Genomic DNA, 18,381 nt, shown 5'->3' with positions numbered 1-18,381 from the left:
ACTAGTTCTTCAGTAAGTTGGATGGATGATGATAACATGAACCTGAAATATTGTGGATAAGTTCAATCATACAGCACACACTCTTCGGTTGCTGCTGCTCCCAGTTTTGACTGATTAAGCATGACTCATGATGAAGCAAGGTCGTTTAAACACGGAGCAAAGCTGTACTCTAAGCAACTAGCGTAAGTCGTGTAAGCCACGATGACATTGTTATCTAGTACTGGCCAAGTCAAATGAAGTAGTGTGCTAGTGGCAAGTCAAATGGAGAAAAATCCTTGTTTTTCTCTTCACGTATAAACATCCGTTCTGTTCGTTTGGTTTATAAGTCATATTTTTTCAGTCAACGAACATTATTTTTCTCTCACAGCAAATCAGCCAACAACATTTTCAGCCATGACTTATCAGCCAAGCGAACAGGACAATCAGTTCTTCCAACGCTCAGCACTCTATTAGGGTAACTTTAGCAACAGGGGACCCCGGAGGGTTCCCCAAGAATTTCCCGGGTTAGAAACCGCGCGGTGGCTTTCCCCAATCTGCTGCGCTCTTTGGAAGCCCATCCACTCGGGGTCAGAAGCCCGTTTCCCTTCGTTTCCCATACGGAAAAAATCCACTGAGTCATGAGGCCCGGAGCATTTCCCCTTCCCCGACATCGTCGCTCTCGCGACTCGCGAGGTGGAGGCCGCCGCCACCAACTGTCGCCATCACCTTCGGCAGCTCATATGGCCGGCTCATCTCCCGGTGGCCGGCAACTGGCGTGCATCTCCCGGTGCCCGGCGATGCATCGACGTGCCGACGGGCTACGCCAGCGCCGTGCGGAAGCCTCGACACAGAAAGTAGAGGGATAGAGGAGAGAGAAAAGATTGGTGTCATTGATATGTCGGTCCCACGTAATGAAGAAGGTATTCTCAATCTGCTGCGATATTTCTTTTCTGTAACTTTTAATTCAGTTTTATCAATCCCCTATATGAGATTTTTAGGGAAAGGAGACAATCAATCTGATAGAGACATCCTATAACCACTCGCATCAAAACGTGACACACAGGTAACGTGAACTGAATCTGTCCTTATTACGCTAGCGCTGCCACCTGTGAACTGAACTACTGAAGCATAGACGCAGAACTATAGACCGGCGAGGGCGGGCAAACTGGCAATGCACCGTCCACGGGGCACTTGGCTTGGACGCGGTGCCGTGCGCGGTACGCCTGTGACAGCTCCTGCAATGTTTTTTTTATGGAATTTGGACTCGGACGTGGGTAACCGCCGCGCCACTCCGCCCGCACCCTTTTCCTCCCCACCCGGGCCGGCCACCCCCTTCGCTTCCCCCGGAAATGGCGCGCCACCTCTTCCCCACTCCGCTCCCGTCCATCCTCTCCTCTCCATTACACCAGTCCGCGATTCCGCACCATCTCCGCTCAGCCCCGCGCTTCCCCCCAACCTTCCTTCCACAACCACGACCAATCGGATCCCGCACGGAGCGCGCGCCGCGATTGCTCGCCGTCGTGGCGACCTCGCATTCTTCTGGAAGGAAGAAGGGTTTGATGCTATGACGGAGTGCTAGAGGTCAAGGAGGAGAAGCGAAGATGATGCTTGGCCTAGTGCAGCTGCTGGTGGGGTTCGTCGTCGCCTGGGAAGCCGTCGAGCTCGTCCTCCGCCACGGCCTCCTCGTCTCCGTCTTCAAGCTCGCCATCCTCGCCGCCCTTGCCGCTGCGGCCGGATGCGTCGCCGTCATGTACGTTCGCCCCCCGCCCCCCTCCTCTTCTCCCCTTTCCACGAAGCCTCACCGGACGAAATTGTCTCCGTGCTTTACGTTATGTTTCTCAATTCTCGGAATGAGATGGGGTGAGTGGCTCTCAAGGATCTCTGTGTTGCGAACTCCAATCGCAGCTTATTCGCCAGGGCGGTAGCCTGGGTGCTCCAACGCGCGGCCAAGCTCTCCATCGGTTGCCGCTCCTACAGCTTCAATTACCTGAGGGACATCACCATTTCATCACCGAAGGTACCTCTTCCCGTCTACCTGCTTTTGTGGCTTCTCATCCCTCCACGCCAATGGCAATGCCAATCCTGACATATGATCCATCCACGTTTGCATTGCATTTCAGGGCGCTGTTGAGTCCATCTGCATTGGTGAAATTAGACTTGGCCTGCGTAAACCAATCACCCAGCTGGGATTTACAATACTAACCCATGGACCAATCCTGCAACTGCAAATCTCTGATTTGGATGTTGTCCTCAGGCAACCTGTGAAATCCGCTAACAAGAAGAAACCTTCCCCTCGCAAACCGACCTCGACCACAGCAGCCAAAGCAAAAGGAAAATCCAAAGGACAATCAAAATGGAGGCTGATAACAAGCATGGCCAGTCTGTTGTCATTATCCATAGTGGAGCTGAGGCTTAAGGTACTGCCTACTATTCAGATACTTAAACTCCATCAATCATAGTTGTATTATTGTGAACACTCACAATTTTGTGAATGACATATCTCTCTCCCAGTAACCCCATAAACATTTTTTCTCTGTCATTATTAGCAGATGCTGGAAATGAAGAGGCCCATAAGTTGTAATATAATAGACTACTAGCTGTATAGTCACATATTCTCAAAGGTTTAGTCGCTTGATAGACTTTTGTGCTAAGTTCTTGTGCTAGCAGATGTGTGCTCTGGTTCTGGTTCAGTCTTTGGTACATTCTATATGATTTTTTTTTAAAGAAAGGTACATTCTATATGATAGATCCATATCCAAATAGGTAAGCCATCATCATTTTTTTCTTTTGTTGTTAGGAGCTTTATAATGCAGGTGAAGCCATCTTTAGATTTGTTCGATAACAATTTATATGGATATGCTTATCTTTCTTGTTTTGTTTGTAACCTATGGCATTTTCTTAACAAGAGGTACATATGAGTCACTGTGGCTCTAACGTGTGTTCTCTGTTTTGCCTCTCTCTCATGTGTGCGCGTTGATAACTTTGCAATAACTTGTCTCTACATACTGCAGGCTCCAAAAGCTGCTCTTGGTATCAAGGACCTTAAGATTGATATATCTAAAACTGGAGGACTGGATCCAGTTCTTAATGTTCAAGTTAATATCATACCTTTATTTGTGCAAGCACTGGAGTCAGACAGCATTGAAAACAACACATCGGTGTTTAGTAAATTGGATTGGTGGGTTAGTGGACAATATTGTTCAGCCATGGACGCTTCAGACTGTAGCTCTTTCCTGCTTGAGGATATATCACTCTCATGTGACCTTCATCAAAGGTAACACGTTAAGTCAATGCTTTGCAAACTTCATCAGATTTATAAATAGTGAAATAATTAACAATAGGAACTATTCTTGACTATATATTTTAGGGATAAAGCAATTAAAGTAAAAAATTTGGACTTGATGCTTGGTCCAATTGTTGTGAATTTGGAAGAGAAATTACTCGCAGAAAAGAAACCATCTGCCTCTACCGTTGCTGAGCAAAAGGATGAACGTTCTGTGGATAATAAATCAGCAGCCAGATCTGAAGGGGGCAAACTTGCATCACTAAATAAGAAGATCAGTATGTTTCCCGAAAAGGTTGTATGAACTCCCTAGAGTACAACTGATGTTTCTATATTTATCTATCCACAAGTATTTTGCTCTACTGCATGCATAGTTCATCTTTTATTTTTTTTAGCTTGTTTATGCTTGTTTATACTTTTCCCTATAAAATATGTGGACATATACTTTTTGTTATTTATATTGACTTGGAGGGAGGCTGCATTGGAGTGATATTGCTTAGCAAAGCTAAATCTATTCCTGATGTATATACAGTATGTACAGGATGCGTAATTCTTTAAGTATAGAACCATCAAATAATCATTCTTCACTGGTGCTGATATTGCTCATTAAATACAAGTTATCATTGTTGAGTGTGCAAATATTATAGGACCGAAGAAATATCAGAAACAAATAGTTAGAGGTGATGTTGAATATCATATAAAATGTAACTCAAACTGTTCTTTGCTAGCACATGTAACCCAGGTATTAGGGAGTTTAACTTTACCTAGGGTACAATTCAAAACTTTCAAGTTATCTCCTACTGTCTATATTTGCCATTTTAAATTGTTATACTGTGATAAAAAAAAAAACAAGTTAACTCTTGGATTACTGTTCACTAAAATGTAGTTTTGTTTGGAAGGTTAGCTTCAATATGTCCAAACTTGATCTGAAGTTTTTGCCTAAAGACCATGGCCTCTCAATCAACAATGAAATTGGTAGCATATCTTTGAGATGTACAAGGTTACAACCACAACAAGACTTCGGAGAGGTCACAACACATCTTCGGTTGGAAACTGATATAACGGAGATTCATGTATGTTTTTATGTTATCTATAGGAAATATAAGTTTTTTTTTTCAGTTTTGGTCATTTCAACACGATTATTTTCTATAGAAAAACCGGATCTAAAGTTTTTTCAATGACTGATTGTTTTTCCAGCTCCTAATGGATGGTGCCACCTCTGTATTAGAGGTTATAAAAGTTTCAACAGTTGTTTCAGCTAACATTCCGTCTCAGGTCAGTTTGATCTTATTTCTTTATTAATTCAAACTCTACTATTTTGGATCCTTTGATTTCCCTTGGAGAATTTTGAGGGGCCTCCATCTACCTTCTTTTATAATAATTCTTTGGAGAATACTTCCCTTACACACAGATAAGGCTTCCCTTTGAATACACAGATAAGATGTTCTTTTAGTTTTTTTGGTTTATAATTTCCTTTTGGAGCTAATGTGGTTATGCATTTTTTTCCTCTCAGACAGCATTGCCAGTTCAAGCTGAAGTAGATATCAAGATTAGTGGATTCCAATGTAACCTCATTGTAAGCAGAATTAAGCCACTGACTAGAATAAACTCAGATAAAAAGAAGCCTCTTGTTCTTCATGACAATCCTCAGCAAAAGAAGGCACCCAAAGAAAAATTAGCATTGTCTTTGGCATGTACACTGTCAGCTCCTGAGTTGACTCTTGTGCTTCATAGTCTTGATGACGTACCACTTTACCATGTAAGTATTAAGTACCTTATGGCTGCTGTGCTGTACTTTTCTGTTCTCAGTTGGTTTTGTTGCTTGCATTGCATTATTCACAAGGCTCAGATTAAGAAAATCCACTCATATATTAGATTCTAATAATTGCATGTTCTATCTATAACTCACCTTCATATTGCTAAAACAATCATGCCATTTAGCATCCATAAAACTATAGAGAGATTGATGGCATTGATGTGAAGGGAAAAGTGGCACTTATGGAGAGAGTGGTATGTAGGTGAGGAAGCACCTCCACCAGATTGATTAAAAACAATCCCCTTTCTCTATATTGAGTAAAAGCAATCCCTTTCTGTAAACCACAAAGTTCCTTCCTCCTTGATAGCCCACATGACTTCGTTCGCATTTGGAGCAGCAGCATTGAAACCACATTGTTGTCATGTTTCCATAGCTGCCAAACAACAATGATAACTAGCGGATTAAGTCCTTTCCTTTGCTGTTTGTCCACTTGCTTAACAGTAGGGATGCAAGCAGGCTTGTCTACGAACCCACAAAAATTAAGCCTGTTTGCGGGTTCCTGGACAAGCCCGCTTGCATCCCTACTTGACAGAGTGACTCCACCAGCTAGAAAAATTCACAGCATTAGTAGAAGACGAAATCCTCTCAAGCCTAGCCCGTTGGAGAACGATGGACACAAAACTTGCCAAGAGAAAACGCAAGAGATAAGAATGTGTTGCATGGTCTATCAGGCTTGATCACAAAGAGGGCAGCGAGGAGGATCAGGGAGACCTATCTTTGCCAAACTATCGTCTGTCCAACATTGCTTAAGAACAGCCAGCCACATGAAAAACTTGCAACATAGTGGAGCTCAGGATTTCCATATTTTTTCCATTATGCAAATCTGATGGTGACCACAAAGAAAGCCTTATAGGATGATTGAGTATACCCTGAGCCAGAGAACTTCGAAATGTGTCGATCCTTCACATTATATTGCAAAATCACATCCTCAACCAAATCCAAAACAATGTTTTCAAATTGTCTAGTCGACCCTAGATGCCATGGCACTGATCAGCCGACTAATCGCGATTAGTTGTCGACCAGCTTGATTAGTCGATCATAGTCGGTCCTAGTCGGCAGTATGGTCATCCTGCCTAAATTCCCCACTACATAGGATGTATAAACTATATAGTTGGTCTTGCTCTAGCAATCGGATCGATTCTTAGAATAGCCCAATTTCTTTGTGCTGCTATTTTTGTACCTTCCCTTTCTATGTTGTGTCGCAACCTAAGTGTTGTTGTGATCTGCAATTGTTTGGCTGCATACACTTATTGGTAAAGTGCAGAGGCTGGAACACTGTTCCTTTATCTAAAAAAAAAGTTGTCTTGGTCCTAGTCCAGAACTCCATAATCCATCCCAGACAACTAGAGTAGCTGCAGCAGTAGTAGAGCAAGGCAGGATGGTAGTGGAGGAGGTGGAAGAGAACACTAGCATTAGAGGCAGCGAGAGTTTATCCGTTCTCCTGCTCGACAGCGAAAGCTCGTACAGGCAGTGGATGGAGGGGATGGATGACTGGCCACTGGGAGATGTATATATTGAAACCCTACTGAGCCAAAAATACTAAGTCCATGTGCCAAGTGCACAGCTGCCAAGCCCAACTTGCATTTCATCCCCTTCCAGACTAGTCATCCACAACCTAATTGGACGATTAAATCGTGACTAATTGGACGAAGATTTCTAATCGGTCTAATCGGGTTGTAGTGCCTAATCGAGGTCAGGGGACTGATTAGTGCGACTAATCGTGAATTCGTGATTAGTCAGATGACTTGAAAACACTGATCCCAAACCAGTAGATATTCCTCAATGGCTATACTGTCAAGGCTCCTTTAATGTCACTATGTCAGCCACCCATCGATGATTATCAAGCCCTTCTGCAACTATCCTTCGCTTGAACACCATCTTAGGAAATAAAGCAACAAGGTTAGGAGCCAATTTAGAGTGTTTGACCATGCAGCCTACTGTCTGGCCAAAATTTGGTGTCTGTTCCATTCCCAACAAGGGTCATGGTAGCCATAGAAAACATAGCCTGAGAGGTCATGAGTGCCAATGCCACAACGATCAATTGGCAAGCAAAGATTTGTTCAAGCTACCAGGCAATTGCCACCATTTACATGCTCTTGCCTGTTCCAATGAAAGCTTTTCTCCTCTCGGATACAGCATTACTTGATAGCTAATTTCCTGCAGCTGCTAGGATGCCGGTTCTGGCAGCTGTGGCTACATCCTGCTGGTGAACCCCCTGATGGTCTAGGTTGACTGTTCATGAAAATGGCCATGAGACCGACTGTGTCCTCGTGACGTGGCCACGTGCGCATGTGGCTAACTCTGTGTGTATACTGTTGTGCCCTTGTTACATTACTAGTGCATTCAAATGTCATGATACTAAATTTGGAATTTATGATACGATGTTGGTAGATGATGAATTTGTTAAATCAGAAATTGCTGGTGACAACAATGGGTACATTTCCAACTCTTTTAGACTACCAGGACAGGATTGCCCACCACTCTCCTTGATGAGATTTGTGTAAGCTTGGTAGCATGGGAAGTTTGGTACCAAGGGATTTCTATCTATCATGTTTAAATACCATAAAAAAAAACTAGACCAGGGTGGAAGGACATCCCACTTGATTTAGCTCTAAGAGGGGCCCACCAAAAGCTGGCCAGGGCAGGAACCTTGGCAGTGCTGTTTAAATACATTAGTAGGGGCCTCCCTACTGTATTTCCTTGAAAACAAAAAGTAAGATGTTTAAATGGTTTGAGGCTTTTTTATGTGTCCAAATGACTAATGATATCACGAATTATGACATTGCAATCTTGTATTAATATACTAATCTTGCTCTGTCTGTACTGGATAATGCAGTGTCTTTTTCAATCAGCTAATGTTTCTGCAAGTAAGATGATAGACCAAGGAACTCAATTGCATGCCAAACTTGGTGACTTAAAATTTCTTGTTTCTGGTAAACACCAGCAGTCAATGAAAGAAAGTGCTTTGGGCACCTTACTGCACATTAGCCAGTCAACTCTTGATTTGGAACAAAAGGACCCAGGCAAAGATAATGATGAGGACCATGCTAAATCTTCTATCTCTGTTAATATACCTGGAATCAGAATGCACTTTTGTTTTTACTATCTTGAGTCACTTTGTGCAACTGCAATGTCATACAAAGTGTTCCTGAAAAGCATTTTGCCTCCTAAGAAGCGATCTGTCCAGGAGAATGCTTCTCAAAAATCTACCAAGAAATCTAAAGGAGCACAGCTTCTCAAAATCAATGTTGCACAGTGCTCTATTGTGTATGATGGTGACATGAGGCTGGAAGATATGAGTATTGCTGATCCAAAGCGTGTAAATTTTGGTTCTCAGGGTGGTCGTGTTGTAATCATCAACGAAGCTAATGGTTCCCCAAGGATGGCTTATGTAAATTCTACCAGCCTTCCGGATCATAAGAATGTGCACTTCTCCACTTCTCTTGAGATCTATCAGTTTGGTGTATCTTTGAATAAGGCAAAGCACTCCATGCAGGTTGAACTTGAGAACTTTAGATTGACACATAAAGAGGACCAGCTTGATAATAAACCTGTAGAGGAAACCAAGCTTTTTGATGTGCGTAAAGCGAAGTTTGTCCAGCGTTCTGGTGGGTTAAATGATATTGCAGCCTGCTCTCTCATCAATGTGACTGACATTGCAGTAAGGTGGGAACCTGATCCCTATCTGGAATTGCTTGAAGTAGCTACACGACTTAAATCTGTTCTGCATAGAATGAAACTACAGTATGCTGTTACCGAGGTAAAGATGAAACATTGAACGTGGATATTCTGTCCAAAAAAGAATCACCCACAGACCATGGTCAGCAAGAGAAGGCACAAAAGAAGCGAGAATCAGTAATTGCCATTGATTTGGAATCACTGAAAATTTCAGGTGAACTTGCTGATGGGGTTGAGGCAATGATTACTGTTGGCTACATATTTTCTGAGAATGCAAAGATAGGTGTTTTGGTTGAGGGAATATCAGTCAGCTTTTGTGGTGCGTGGATATTAAAAAGCAGTCGTATGCAGTTATCTCGTATCCCGATTTCTGTTTCTGATAGCAATTCTGATAAGAAGTTACAATCTGCAGCTGCATGTGATTGGGTTATTCAATGCCGTGATGTTAATATTTGCTTGCCTTTTAGGTTGCAACTGAGAGCTATTGATGATGCTGTAGAAGACACATTGAGGGCCTTTAAACTTATTTCTGCAGCAAAAACATCTGTATTGTTTCCTGAGAAGAAATCTAGCACCACCAGCAGCAAAAAGAGCAAACCAAAAATGGCATTTCGGTATGTGCGGGTCATTGTACGTGACCTGATAGCAGAAATTGAGGAAGAGCCCATGCAAGGATGGCTTGATGAGCATATAACTTTAATGAAGAGTATATTTTATGAGTCCACAGTTAGGTTGAATCTACTTGATGAGCTTTCTTCAGGTAAAAATAAGGATTCCCCCAAGGCAAAACTGGATACTTCTTCTGAAAAGAACAGTGGTTGTCCTGATGTTGATGCAGATGTTCCTGGCACACACTCCATTGAAAAACTCAGGGAAGAGATCTATAGACAAGCATTTCAGTCATATTACCAAGCATGCCAGAAATTGCCAGTATCAGAAGGGTCAGGTGCTTGTTCAAGTGGCTTCCAGTCAGGATTCAAGATGAGTACTCGTAGAGCATCAGTTATGTCAGTATGTGCAAAAGATGTTGATGTGAGCTTATCAAAGATCGATGGCGGTGATGAAGGAATGATTAGTTTTATTAAATCTCTAGATCCAGTTTGTGCCAAAGATGATATCCCGTTTTCCAGATTGTATGGTAGCAATTTTAGTTTGAAAACTAGATCCTTATCTGTGTACTTGAGAGATTACACATTTCCACTCTTTTCTGGAACCAATGGCAAATGTGATGGACGTCTTGTGCTGGGTCAGCAGGTTAGCATTCCTTGCCGTTCACTGATGAAGTAGTGTTAGAATTGCTAACTATTTCTGTGAAATACCACTATAATGGTTAACTGACCTTGTAATGGTAGAAAAAATAATGGCTTCATCTAACTGCATTTCTTTGTAGTTTCTTCCTTATTTTGTTTGAGCATATCATTCAGTATTTCAACAAAATGATATTCTCCAGAACTTTTGTATAATTCTGTATGGTGATCAAGCATCATTTAAGTTGTACTGATTTTCACCCCGGTGGCAGGCAACCTGTTTTCAGCCCCAAGTACGACAGGATGTTTATGTTGGCAAATGGTGGAGAGTAAATCTGCTACGCTCTGCAACTGGTTATACCCCGCCAATGAAAACATATGCTGACATACCACTGTATTTTAAAAAGGGGGAAGTATCATTTGGAGTTGGTTATGAGCCTGTTTTTGCTGATGTAAGCTATGCTTTTACTTGTGCACTCAGGAGGGCAAATTTAGCTAAGAGGTGGTTTTTTGAGCGACCTGAGCCCCCTAGAAGAGAGCGCAGCTTACCCTGGTGGGATGATATGAGGAACTATATTCATGGAAAATTTAAATTGTGTTTTAATGAGACAAAGTGGCATCTCCCTGCTTCGACAAGCCCTTATGAGAAGCTTGATGAAATGCTAATCAAAACTGACTTCATGGAAATACATTATGTGGATGGTTATGTCAGTCTGTCTTCGAAGTATCTAAGGGTGTACCTAACTAGCTTAGAGAGTCTAGCAAAGAAGTCCAGTTTAGAAATTCCACACCATCCAGCTATACCTTCCTTGAAACCCCCTCCTTTTTCATGGATATTTCAATACAGTGGGGTTGTGATTCCGGTAATCCTATGGATCATTTTATATTTGCTCTTCCTGCAGAGGGAAAACCACGGGATAAAGTCTTTGATGCATTCCGCTCAACTTCTCTGTCACTGAAGTGGAGTTTTTCACTTAAGCCTTCTACTACTGAACCCATAGAACACCAACAGAAGAGTAATTCGTATACAACTGATTCTCCAACTGTGAACGTGGGGGTGCATGATTTGGTCTGGCTAATGAAGTGGTGGAACTTGCTTTTTCTTCCTCCCCATAAACTAAGACTGTTTTCGAGGTTTCCACGTTTTGGAGTTCCCAGATTTATACGATCTGGAAACCTCCCACTTGACAGAGTTATGACAGAACAGTGCATTCGTTTTGATGCCATGCAATTACAGATTAACAACATGCCTCTACAGGCAGATGATCCTGCAAAAGGTTTGACACTACACTTCACAAAGTTTAGGTACGAAATAGCTTTCAGCCGTGGGAAGCAGATATTCACCTTCGATTGCAAGCGTGAACCTCTTGATCTTGTCTACCAGGGCATAGATCTGCACTTGTTGAAGGTATTTATTAACAGAATTCCTGAATCATCAACTTCTAAGGATTCTAAGATAGAAAATAAGAGTCTGCTGACAAAAGATAAAGATAGTCTTGGTTGTGAAAAGGGCAAAAAGAAAACTAGTCCAACCGAGAAAAGCCGAGATGATGGATTCTTTCTGTATTCTGATTATTTCACAATACGAAAACAAACTCCCAAGGCTGATGCTGCTAGATTATCAGCATGGCAGGAAGATGGCAGAAAAAAAACTGAAATGCCATTGATCAAATCTGAGTTTGATGGGGGGGATGAAAGTGATGATGATCAATCAGGTAGTGATGATGAGGGATTCAATGTGGTGGTTGCTGATAGTTGCCAGAGAGTTTTTGTCTATGGATTAAAGATTCTGTGGAATTTAGAAAACCGGGCTGCTGTCCTCTCTTGGGTTGGTGGTTTAACCCAGGCATTTCAGCCTCCAATGCCATCTCCTTCTCGCCAATACACCCAAAGAAAATTTCTCGAGAAGAAACAGTTAATTAAAGAAGCTGAGATGTTCAAGGATGGGGCTCTCAGCTCTGTGTCCTCAACATCACAGCCTTCTGAACCTCAACAAATCAAGAGTTCAGAGTCACCACCTTCCAATGGATCTGGCAAGCCAGATCTGACATCAAGTAGTGAAAATGGTATGATCAATAACACAATCCTCTGTTTCCTAGTTCTTGACACAATTGTGTTCAATCGATGACTAAGATGTTATTTATTTATTATCAATTAGCACATTCTTGTCATATTTAGTTTTCAGCAATGCGTTAAACACAAAAAAATATTGAAATTACATTCAAAATTTTCACTCTATTTTTTTTGCTGTGTGATGTAGCACTTAAGCCTTCAAATAATAGTGATTCAGAAGAGGAAGGTACCAGGCATTTCATGGTTAATGTTGTCCAACCTCAGTTCAATTTGCATTCAGAAGAAGCAAATGTGAGTAAATTGCCACTGCATTTCTTTTACACGTTTGTTAAATGAAAAACTTCCGTGTGATTTTGTATTTCATAAGCCTGTCATTATCCCACTTCAAAACCTTTCTGGCCTGCTAGGGACTGGAAACCAAAACCGGCTGGTTTGCTAAAGCAAATTGTGGTGCAACATTGAATTGAAAATGGTTCACTCAGTTTTTCACTGCTAAAAAAACTGCTGCATATTTGGCTTAGAAATTTTAAGTTACATATATTTGAACCCCCAGTCACCTCCCCCCCACCCCCAGAAAAAAAAGAAACCCAACACACACAAACACAGGATGCTTCTTACATTCACGCTGCAGACATTTTTGTTGACGACCTCCACAGGAGCTAGGATTAACACTCCTGGACTACCAAGGTAATGGCTGCTGTGGTGTACCAGAGCACCACAAAGGCAGAGGTGTTTACCCTGCATATTACACAAAAGTACTACGAAATAACTAAATATTATCATTTGATTGAGCTTTTCTTTATAAAGGAACCATTTATTTTAACGAATTCAATTCACATTTCTTGGATGGCCGGTGAAGAGATTATTGTCCTACCCAATTGAAATCAAGTGCTCCATCCTACACGGGCCTTGGCACTCCTCCCCCTCCGCCGCCTCCTGCTCAGGGCGGGCCGCCTCCTGCTGGGGGCGATGGCGGGGATGTTTCTCCTGCTCAGCGGCGGCGTCGACGTCCATCTTCCTCGTCGCCGTCTTCTCCGACGAATCAGGGTGATGGTCACGGGGGTTCTCGGCGTCGGACTGTCCTTGAGCGGGTGAGCGTTGGCCACGTGGTGGCCCCTTCAAGCGCCGTCATAATGGCGGCTTCCTCGCTCGAGGCTACTCCGGAACAGGTTGCGGGTTTCCAGGGGACGCTAGATGTTCAAGGCTCCCCAGAGATTGAACACCTCGGTTCTATGCCACCCATTACTTACTGCGTCGCCTGCCAACGGTTTGAAGGGCCCTACTGATGACAGCCCAGCAGCTGCCAACCCTTTCTCGTCAGACGATGTTGCGCCATCAATGATTTCCCCCATGCTTGTTCGGTTTGCTGTCGATGAGGAATTGACGCTCCCGTGGGCTGTCTCTGGTGCCCCTGGGCTGGCCCCCCATGGGCCTATGGATTCCCCCTTTGGGCTTCGAAAGAAGTCTGGGCCTTCGAAGGTTGGTGCTGAAGCTGAGGATCGCAGTGAGGCAACGGAGTGCTTGCCGGCCTCACCGCGTTCGCCTCTGTGTTTCTTCTCTGGTGAGGCGACGGATTTGCCGGCCTCACCGCGAACCCCATCATCTTCCCCTCCCATCCCAGAGTTCAGCCTCCTGGTCACTCCGCCGCTGTGCTCTCAAGCTCCAGTGAAGCCGCTCCTAGTTTATTCTAGGCGCCGCTTCCACCACTCAAGGACCCCTGTGGGTGGGGAGGCGGCGGCTGCTGCTGTCATTCCATCTCCGGCCTCGTTGGTTGGGGATGTGGTTGCGGTTACAGCTGCTCCACCTCTGGCCATCACTCTGGGTGACCCGGCGACCTCAACTGTGACTACTCCTCCGGCGGCCGCAACGGTTCCCCCGGCGGCCGCAACGATGCTTCTTCTTCCGGTGGCCGTGGCTCCCCCAGCGGCTGCACACGGTCCCTCCTCCGGCGGCCGCGGGCGAGCCTTCCTGTTCGGCAGCTAATGTGGGCGTCCTTCAGGTGCCTCCTACTCCGCCTGATGCCCGGGCAGTATTCTTCGGCAAGATAGTTCAACGCACTACAGGCTTATTGCCTGTCCCTGCCGTCAGCAAGCATGGAAGCAAGTCGCTGCCTCCTAGGGTTTGCCTCCGCCGCAGCCGTCGGCTTGCTGGCGCCGAGGCCGATGTGGTCCCTACTGACATGGGAGGAAGAGTACAGAAGAAGGTGATGAGGTCTCTCGGCATCATTAACGAGCATGAAGGTATAAATCAACAGGCCCAGAACGATTATGCAAAGCTGTTTGGGCAACCGCTCTCAGACTCTCATCTTCAGGCTCTGACTGCATTGTTTTTTTGGTCTCTCCCTGAGGAGCTGAAGCCTGGGAGTGATGATGTACTGATGGTGAAAGTCTGAAAGTCTGATTTGGGTCAGATTTGTGGTCGTTCTTAAGTGTGTTTAATGGATCCAAAAAAATTTTGATTTGGAATGTTAGGGGTCTGAATTCTACTGCTAGGCAAGGTTCAGTGCGCTCTCTGGTAGCTTCGTCTTGTGCAGATATTGTTTGTGTTCAGGAGACTAAGATCACAGCCATATCCCAAAGGGTCATTCTCTCTGCTCTCGGGTCTGATTTCACAGGATACTTAGCTCTGCCCTCTGTTGGGGCTAGTGGTGGTATTCTAGTCGCTTGGAGGCACCATGTGGGCATCTCAGGTGCACAGAGGGTGGACAACTTTAGTATGTCCATTCAATTCTCCACGGATAGTGGACAGACGTGGTGGCTGACCTGCGTTTATGGACCACAGGGGAATGAGGATAAGATTCAGTTTCTTCAGGAGCTTCGTGACATCCGGGCGACCTGTCAAGGGCCTTGGATGATAGCAGGAGATTTCAATTTGATTTACAAGGATGAGGATAAGAACAATGTCAACTACAATAGGGCTATGATGGGTCGGTTCAGGCGATTCATTAATGATCTGGCCCTCAAAGAAATCCCCCTCCATGGTCGCAAATACACTTGGTCTAATCAGCAAGATTCCCCTACTTTGGTAAAATTGGACAGGGTTCTTTGCTCTGTAGACTGGGAGGATAAATTTCCTAATTGTTTGCTTCAAAGTTTGGCTTCAGAAGACTCTGATCACTGCCCACTCTTGCTGGGACTTCAGAACAATAAAGTAGGAAGGCGCAGATTTCATTTTGAGTCTTTCTGGACCAAACTGGATGGTTTTCAGGAGGCGGTGGCTGCAGCCTGGATGTCAGTTCCTACTGGCTCCTGCCCCTACTTAACTCTAAGCCAGAAGTTTAAGGCAACCGCTAAGGGATTACAGAGATGGAGCAGCAAAAAGGTTGGTAATGTGAAGTTTCAGCTTGCCTTGACGCGGGAAATCTTGCATCAGTTTGAAATTGCTCAAGATAATCGTTCCCTATCTCCAGGAGAATTGTGGCTGAAGAATAATCTGAAGAAACACAGTCTTGCCCTTGCTTCCTTGAGTAGAACTATTGATAGGACTTGCGGTCACGCATTGGCTGGCTCCGGGAGGGTGATGCCAACACCAAGCTCTTTCACTTGCATGCCCATCATAGAAAGAGGAAGAATTTTATTGGTCGCCTCATTTCCGGGGATCGCATCTGTACAAGCCACCAAGACAAAGCTGAAGTTATTAATAATTTCTATGAAAATCTGCTTGGAAGTTGCACAGACAGGTTGCAAACTGTCAATTTGGATGAGATTGGAATTGATACTCATGACTTAGCTGATTTGGATCTTCCCTTTAGTGAGGAAGAAGTATGGAAGACAATTCTGCAACTGCCATCAGATAAAGCCCCTGGGCCGGATGGCTTTACGGGACGATTTTACAAATCCTGTTGGCCAATCATAAAGGAGGACATCATGGCGGCAGTCTCAGCACTCTGGAGTAGGAAATTTATGAATTTTGGCACTCTCAATTCAGCCTACATCACTCTGCTTCCCAAAGAAAGATGGTGCAGATCAGCCCAAAGACTTCCGGCCCATCAGCTTGGTACACAGCTTTGCTAAACTTATCACCAAGTTATTGGCTAGTCGGCTTGCTGGTCGTCTTCAGCAAATGGTTTCGCCGAATCAAAGCGCGTTCATAAAGGGGCGCTTCATACAGGATAATTTTATGTTGGTGCAACAAACAGCTAGATATCTTCATCAACAAAAACAAGCCCCGCATACTCCTTAAATTGGATATTTCTAAGGCATTTGATTCGGTCTCTTGGCCCTTTCTCTTGGAGGTCTTGCAACACTTGGGGTTTTGGGCAAATCTGGAGAGATATTATTTGTGGGCTGCTATCTTCCTCAACCACCCAAGTCCTCTTGAATGGGGTTCCCGGGGAATGTATTCCCATCGGCGAGGTCTACGGCAAGGTGACCCCCTTTCTCTCCCATGCTATTTATCTTGGTCATGGATGTTTTGGGACACTTGATTGCCCAAGCGGCAAGTGAGGGTCTTTACAGCCTCTCTCAGCACAGAAATCTGCAGCACCGAATCTCTCTGTACGCGGATGATGTGGTGTTCTTCCCCGACCTGATGTTAGGGACATTTCTGTGACAATGGATATCCTCCAAATTTTTGGTGAAGCTTCGGGTCTGAATACAAACCTTCAAAAGAGCAGTGTACTGCCTATTAGGTGTGGTGACTTGGATTTGACAATTACTCAGAACCTGCTGCCTTGTGCCCTTGCTGAGTTCCTTGCAAATATTTAGGTTTGCCTCTCTCCTTGAAAAAACTAAATAAGAGTCAAGTACATCACTTTGTTGACCGCATTGCTGATCAACTGCCGGGCTGGAAGGCGGAGTTGATGACACGAGCAGGAAGGAAGATTCAGGTTTCAATTTGTGCTCACTGGTATGCTTATATACATTGTCATGGCGACTGACCTCCCAGCTTGGGCTATCAAAGCAATTGACAAATAAGGCGTGGCTTTCTTTGGCGTGGGTCGCAAGGAAGCGAGGGGGGGGACATTGTCTTGTAGCATGGGTAAAGGTTTTGCCGGCCAACTGGGCTCGGGGGACTAGGAATTTTAGATTTAAAAACCCTCGGCTGGGCATTGAGAATGAGATGGTTGTGGTTGCAGGAAAACAGAGCCAAACCGCCCCTGGGCTCATCTCCCAATTCATGTCCCTGTTCAGGTGAAAGCCTTCTTGCGGTGGCTGTTATTTCTGAAGTTGGTGATGGTGAACATACCCTTTTTTGGCTGACAGGTGGCTGCATGGTCAGAGTATATCAGAGCTGGCTCCTCGACTTTTTGCTGTCATCTCTAAGAGGACGGATACAAGCAGCATACAGTCAAGGAAGCTCTCAATAACCGGGCATGGATCATAGACATACAGGGGGCTATAACTGTTGGAGTAATGGTTGACGTTCTCCAATTATGGGATATCCTTTCAGACGTTGTTCTACAGCCAGAAAGGGAGGATAAACATATTTGGAGGTTCTCTTCAAGTGGCCAATATTCAGCCAAGGCGGCATATGAGGGTTTTTTCTTAGGTGCTACTCTCTTTGCACCATGGGAAAGGATTTGGAAGACTTGGGCGCCACCAAAATGTCGTTTCTTCATGTGGTTAGTGGCACACAATAAGTGTTGGACGTCTGACCGCCTTGCACGTCGTGGATTGCCTTGCCCAGATGGCTGTCCACTCTGTGATCAAGAGCAGGAAACAATCAACCATCTCCTGGTTCAATGTGTCTTCGCTAGGGAGTTCTGGTTTATTTTGCTACGGCAGGTCGGTCTCCAGGCCTTGTCCCCACAACCTACTGAAAATTCCTTTCTTGATTGGTGGGAGAGAGCTAGTAATGCTACTTCTAGTTTGGTGAGGCAAGGGGTTAACTCCCTAATCATTCTGGGGGCCTGGATTCTTTGGAACCATCGTAATCGTTGTGTTTTTGATGGAGCAGCTCCTAGTGTTGCTGGGGCTTTAGTAGTGGCTGGGGAGGAGCGCCGGTTGTGGACCACAGCAGGAGCCCGAGGCCTTTCCCTCTTGTCAGCCCATCTCCCTGGAGATTAGTGTTTTGGATCTGTGTGGGTCGTTTTGCAGCCATCTTGGCTGCAGTAGCGTGTGTGTGAGTTGTGTTTGGGTGTCTTGTAAGTGTTGGGTACTTTTACCCTCTTTCTTCTTAATACAATGAGACGCAGATCTCCTGCGTTTTTCGAAAAAAAAAAAGTAATGGATTACAGAAATGTTAAGACGACAAGTGGGCATTATGTAGCTAATGAATTTAGTTTCAAGGCCTCTTTTTTCAATTATTTGTTGGCAACATGGTGTTGAAATTTATGAGTGTTCTTCATCCTCCATTAATTGCAT

At 44.4% G+C, this 18,381-nt stretch overlaps 1 protein-coding gene and 1 pseudogene across 1 annotated transcript; both read left to right on the top strand.

The window, feature by feature from the left end:
* The first annotated feature begins 1,220 nt into the window (after positions 1 to 1,220).
* LOC136537154 (protein ABERRANT POLLEN TRANSMISSION 1-like) lies at positions 1,221 to 12,543 on the top strand (annotated as a pseudogene).
* Positions 12,544 to 13,270: 727 nt separating this feature from the next.
* LOC136537153 (leucine-rich repeat extensin-like protein 5) lies at positions 13,271 to 14,059 on the top strand. Its single transcript, XM_066529212.1, has one exon. It carries the CDS (start codon positions 13,271 to 13,273, stop codon positions 14,057 to 14,059), a length of 789 nt encoding a protein of 262 aa, XP_066385309.1.
* The last annotated feature ends 4,322 nt before the right edge of the window (positions 14,060 to 18,381 follow it).

This window comes from Miscanthus floridulus, chromosome 2, assembly GCF_019320115.1.
Source record: "Miscanthus floridulus cultivar M001 chromosome 2, ASM1932011v1, whole genome shotgun sequence".
In the NCBI taxonomy this organism is placed as follows: domain Eukaryota; kingdom Viridiplantae; phylum Streptophyta; class Magnoliopsida; order Poales; family Poaceae; genus Miscanthus; species Miscanthus floridulus.
The sequence above is the reverse complement of the archived record's forward strand: the minus strand, read 5'-3'. Positions and strand labels throughout refer to the sequence as shown.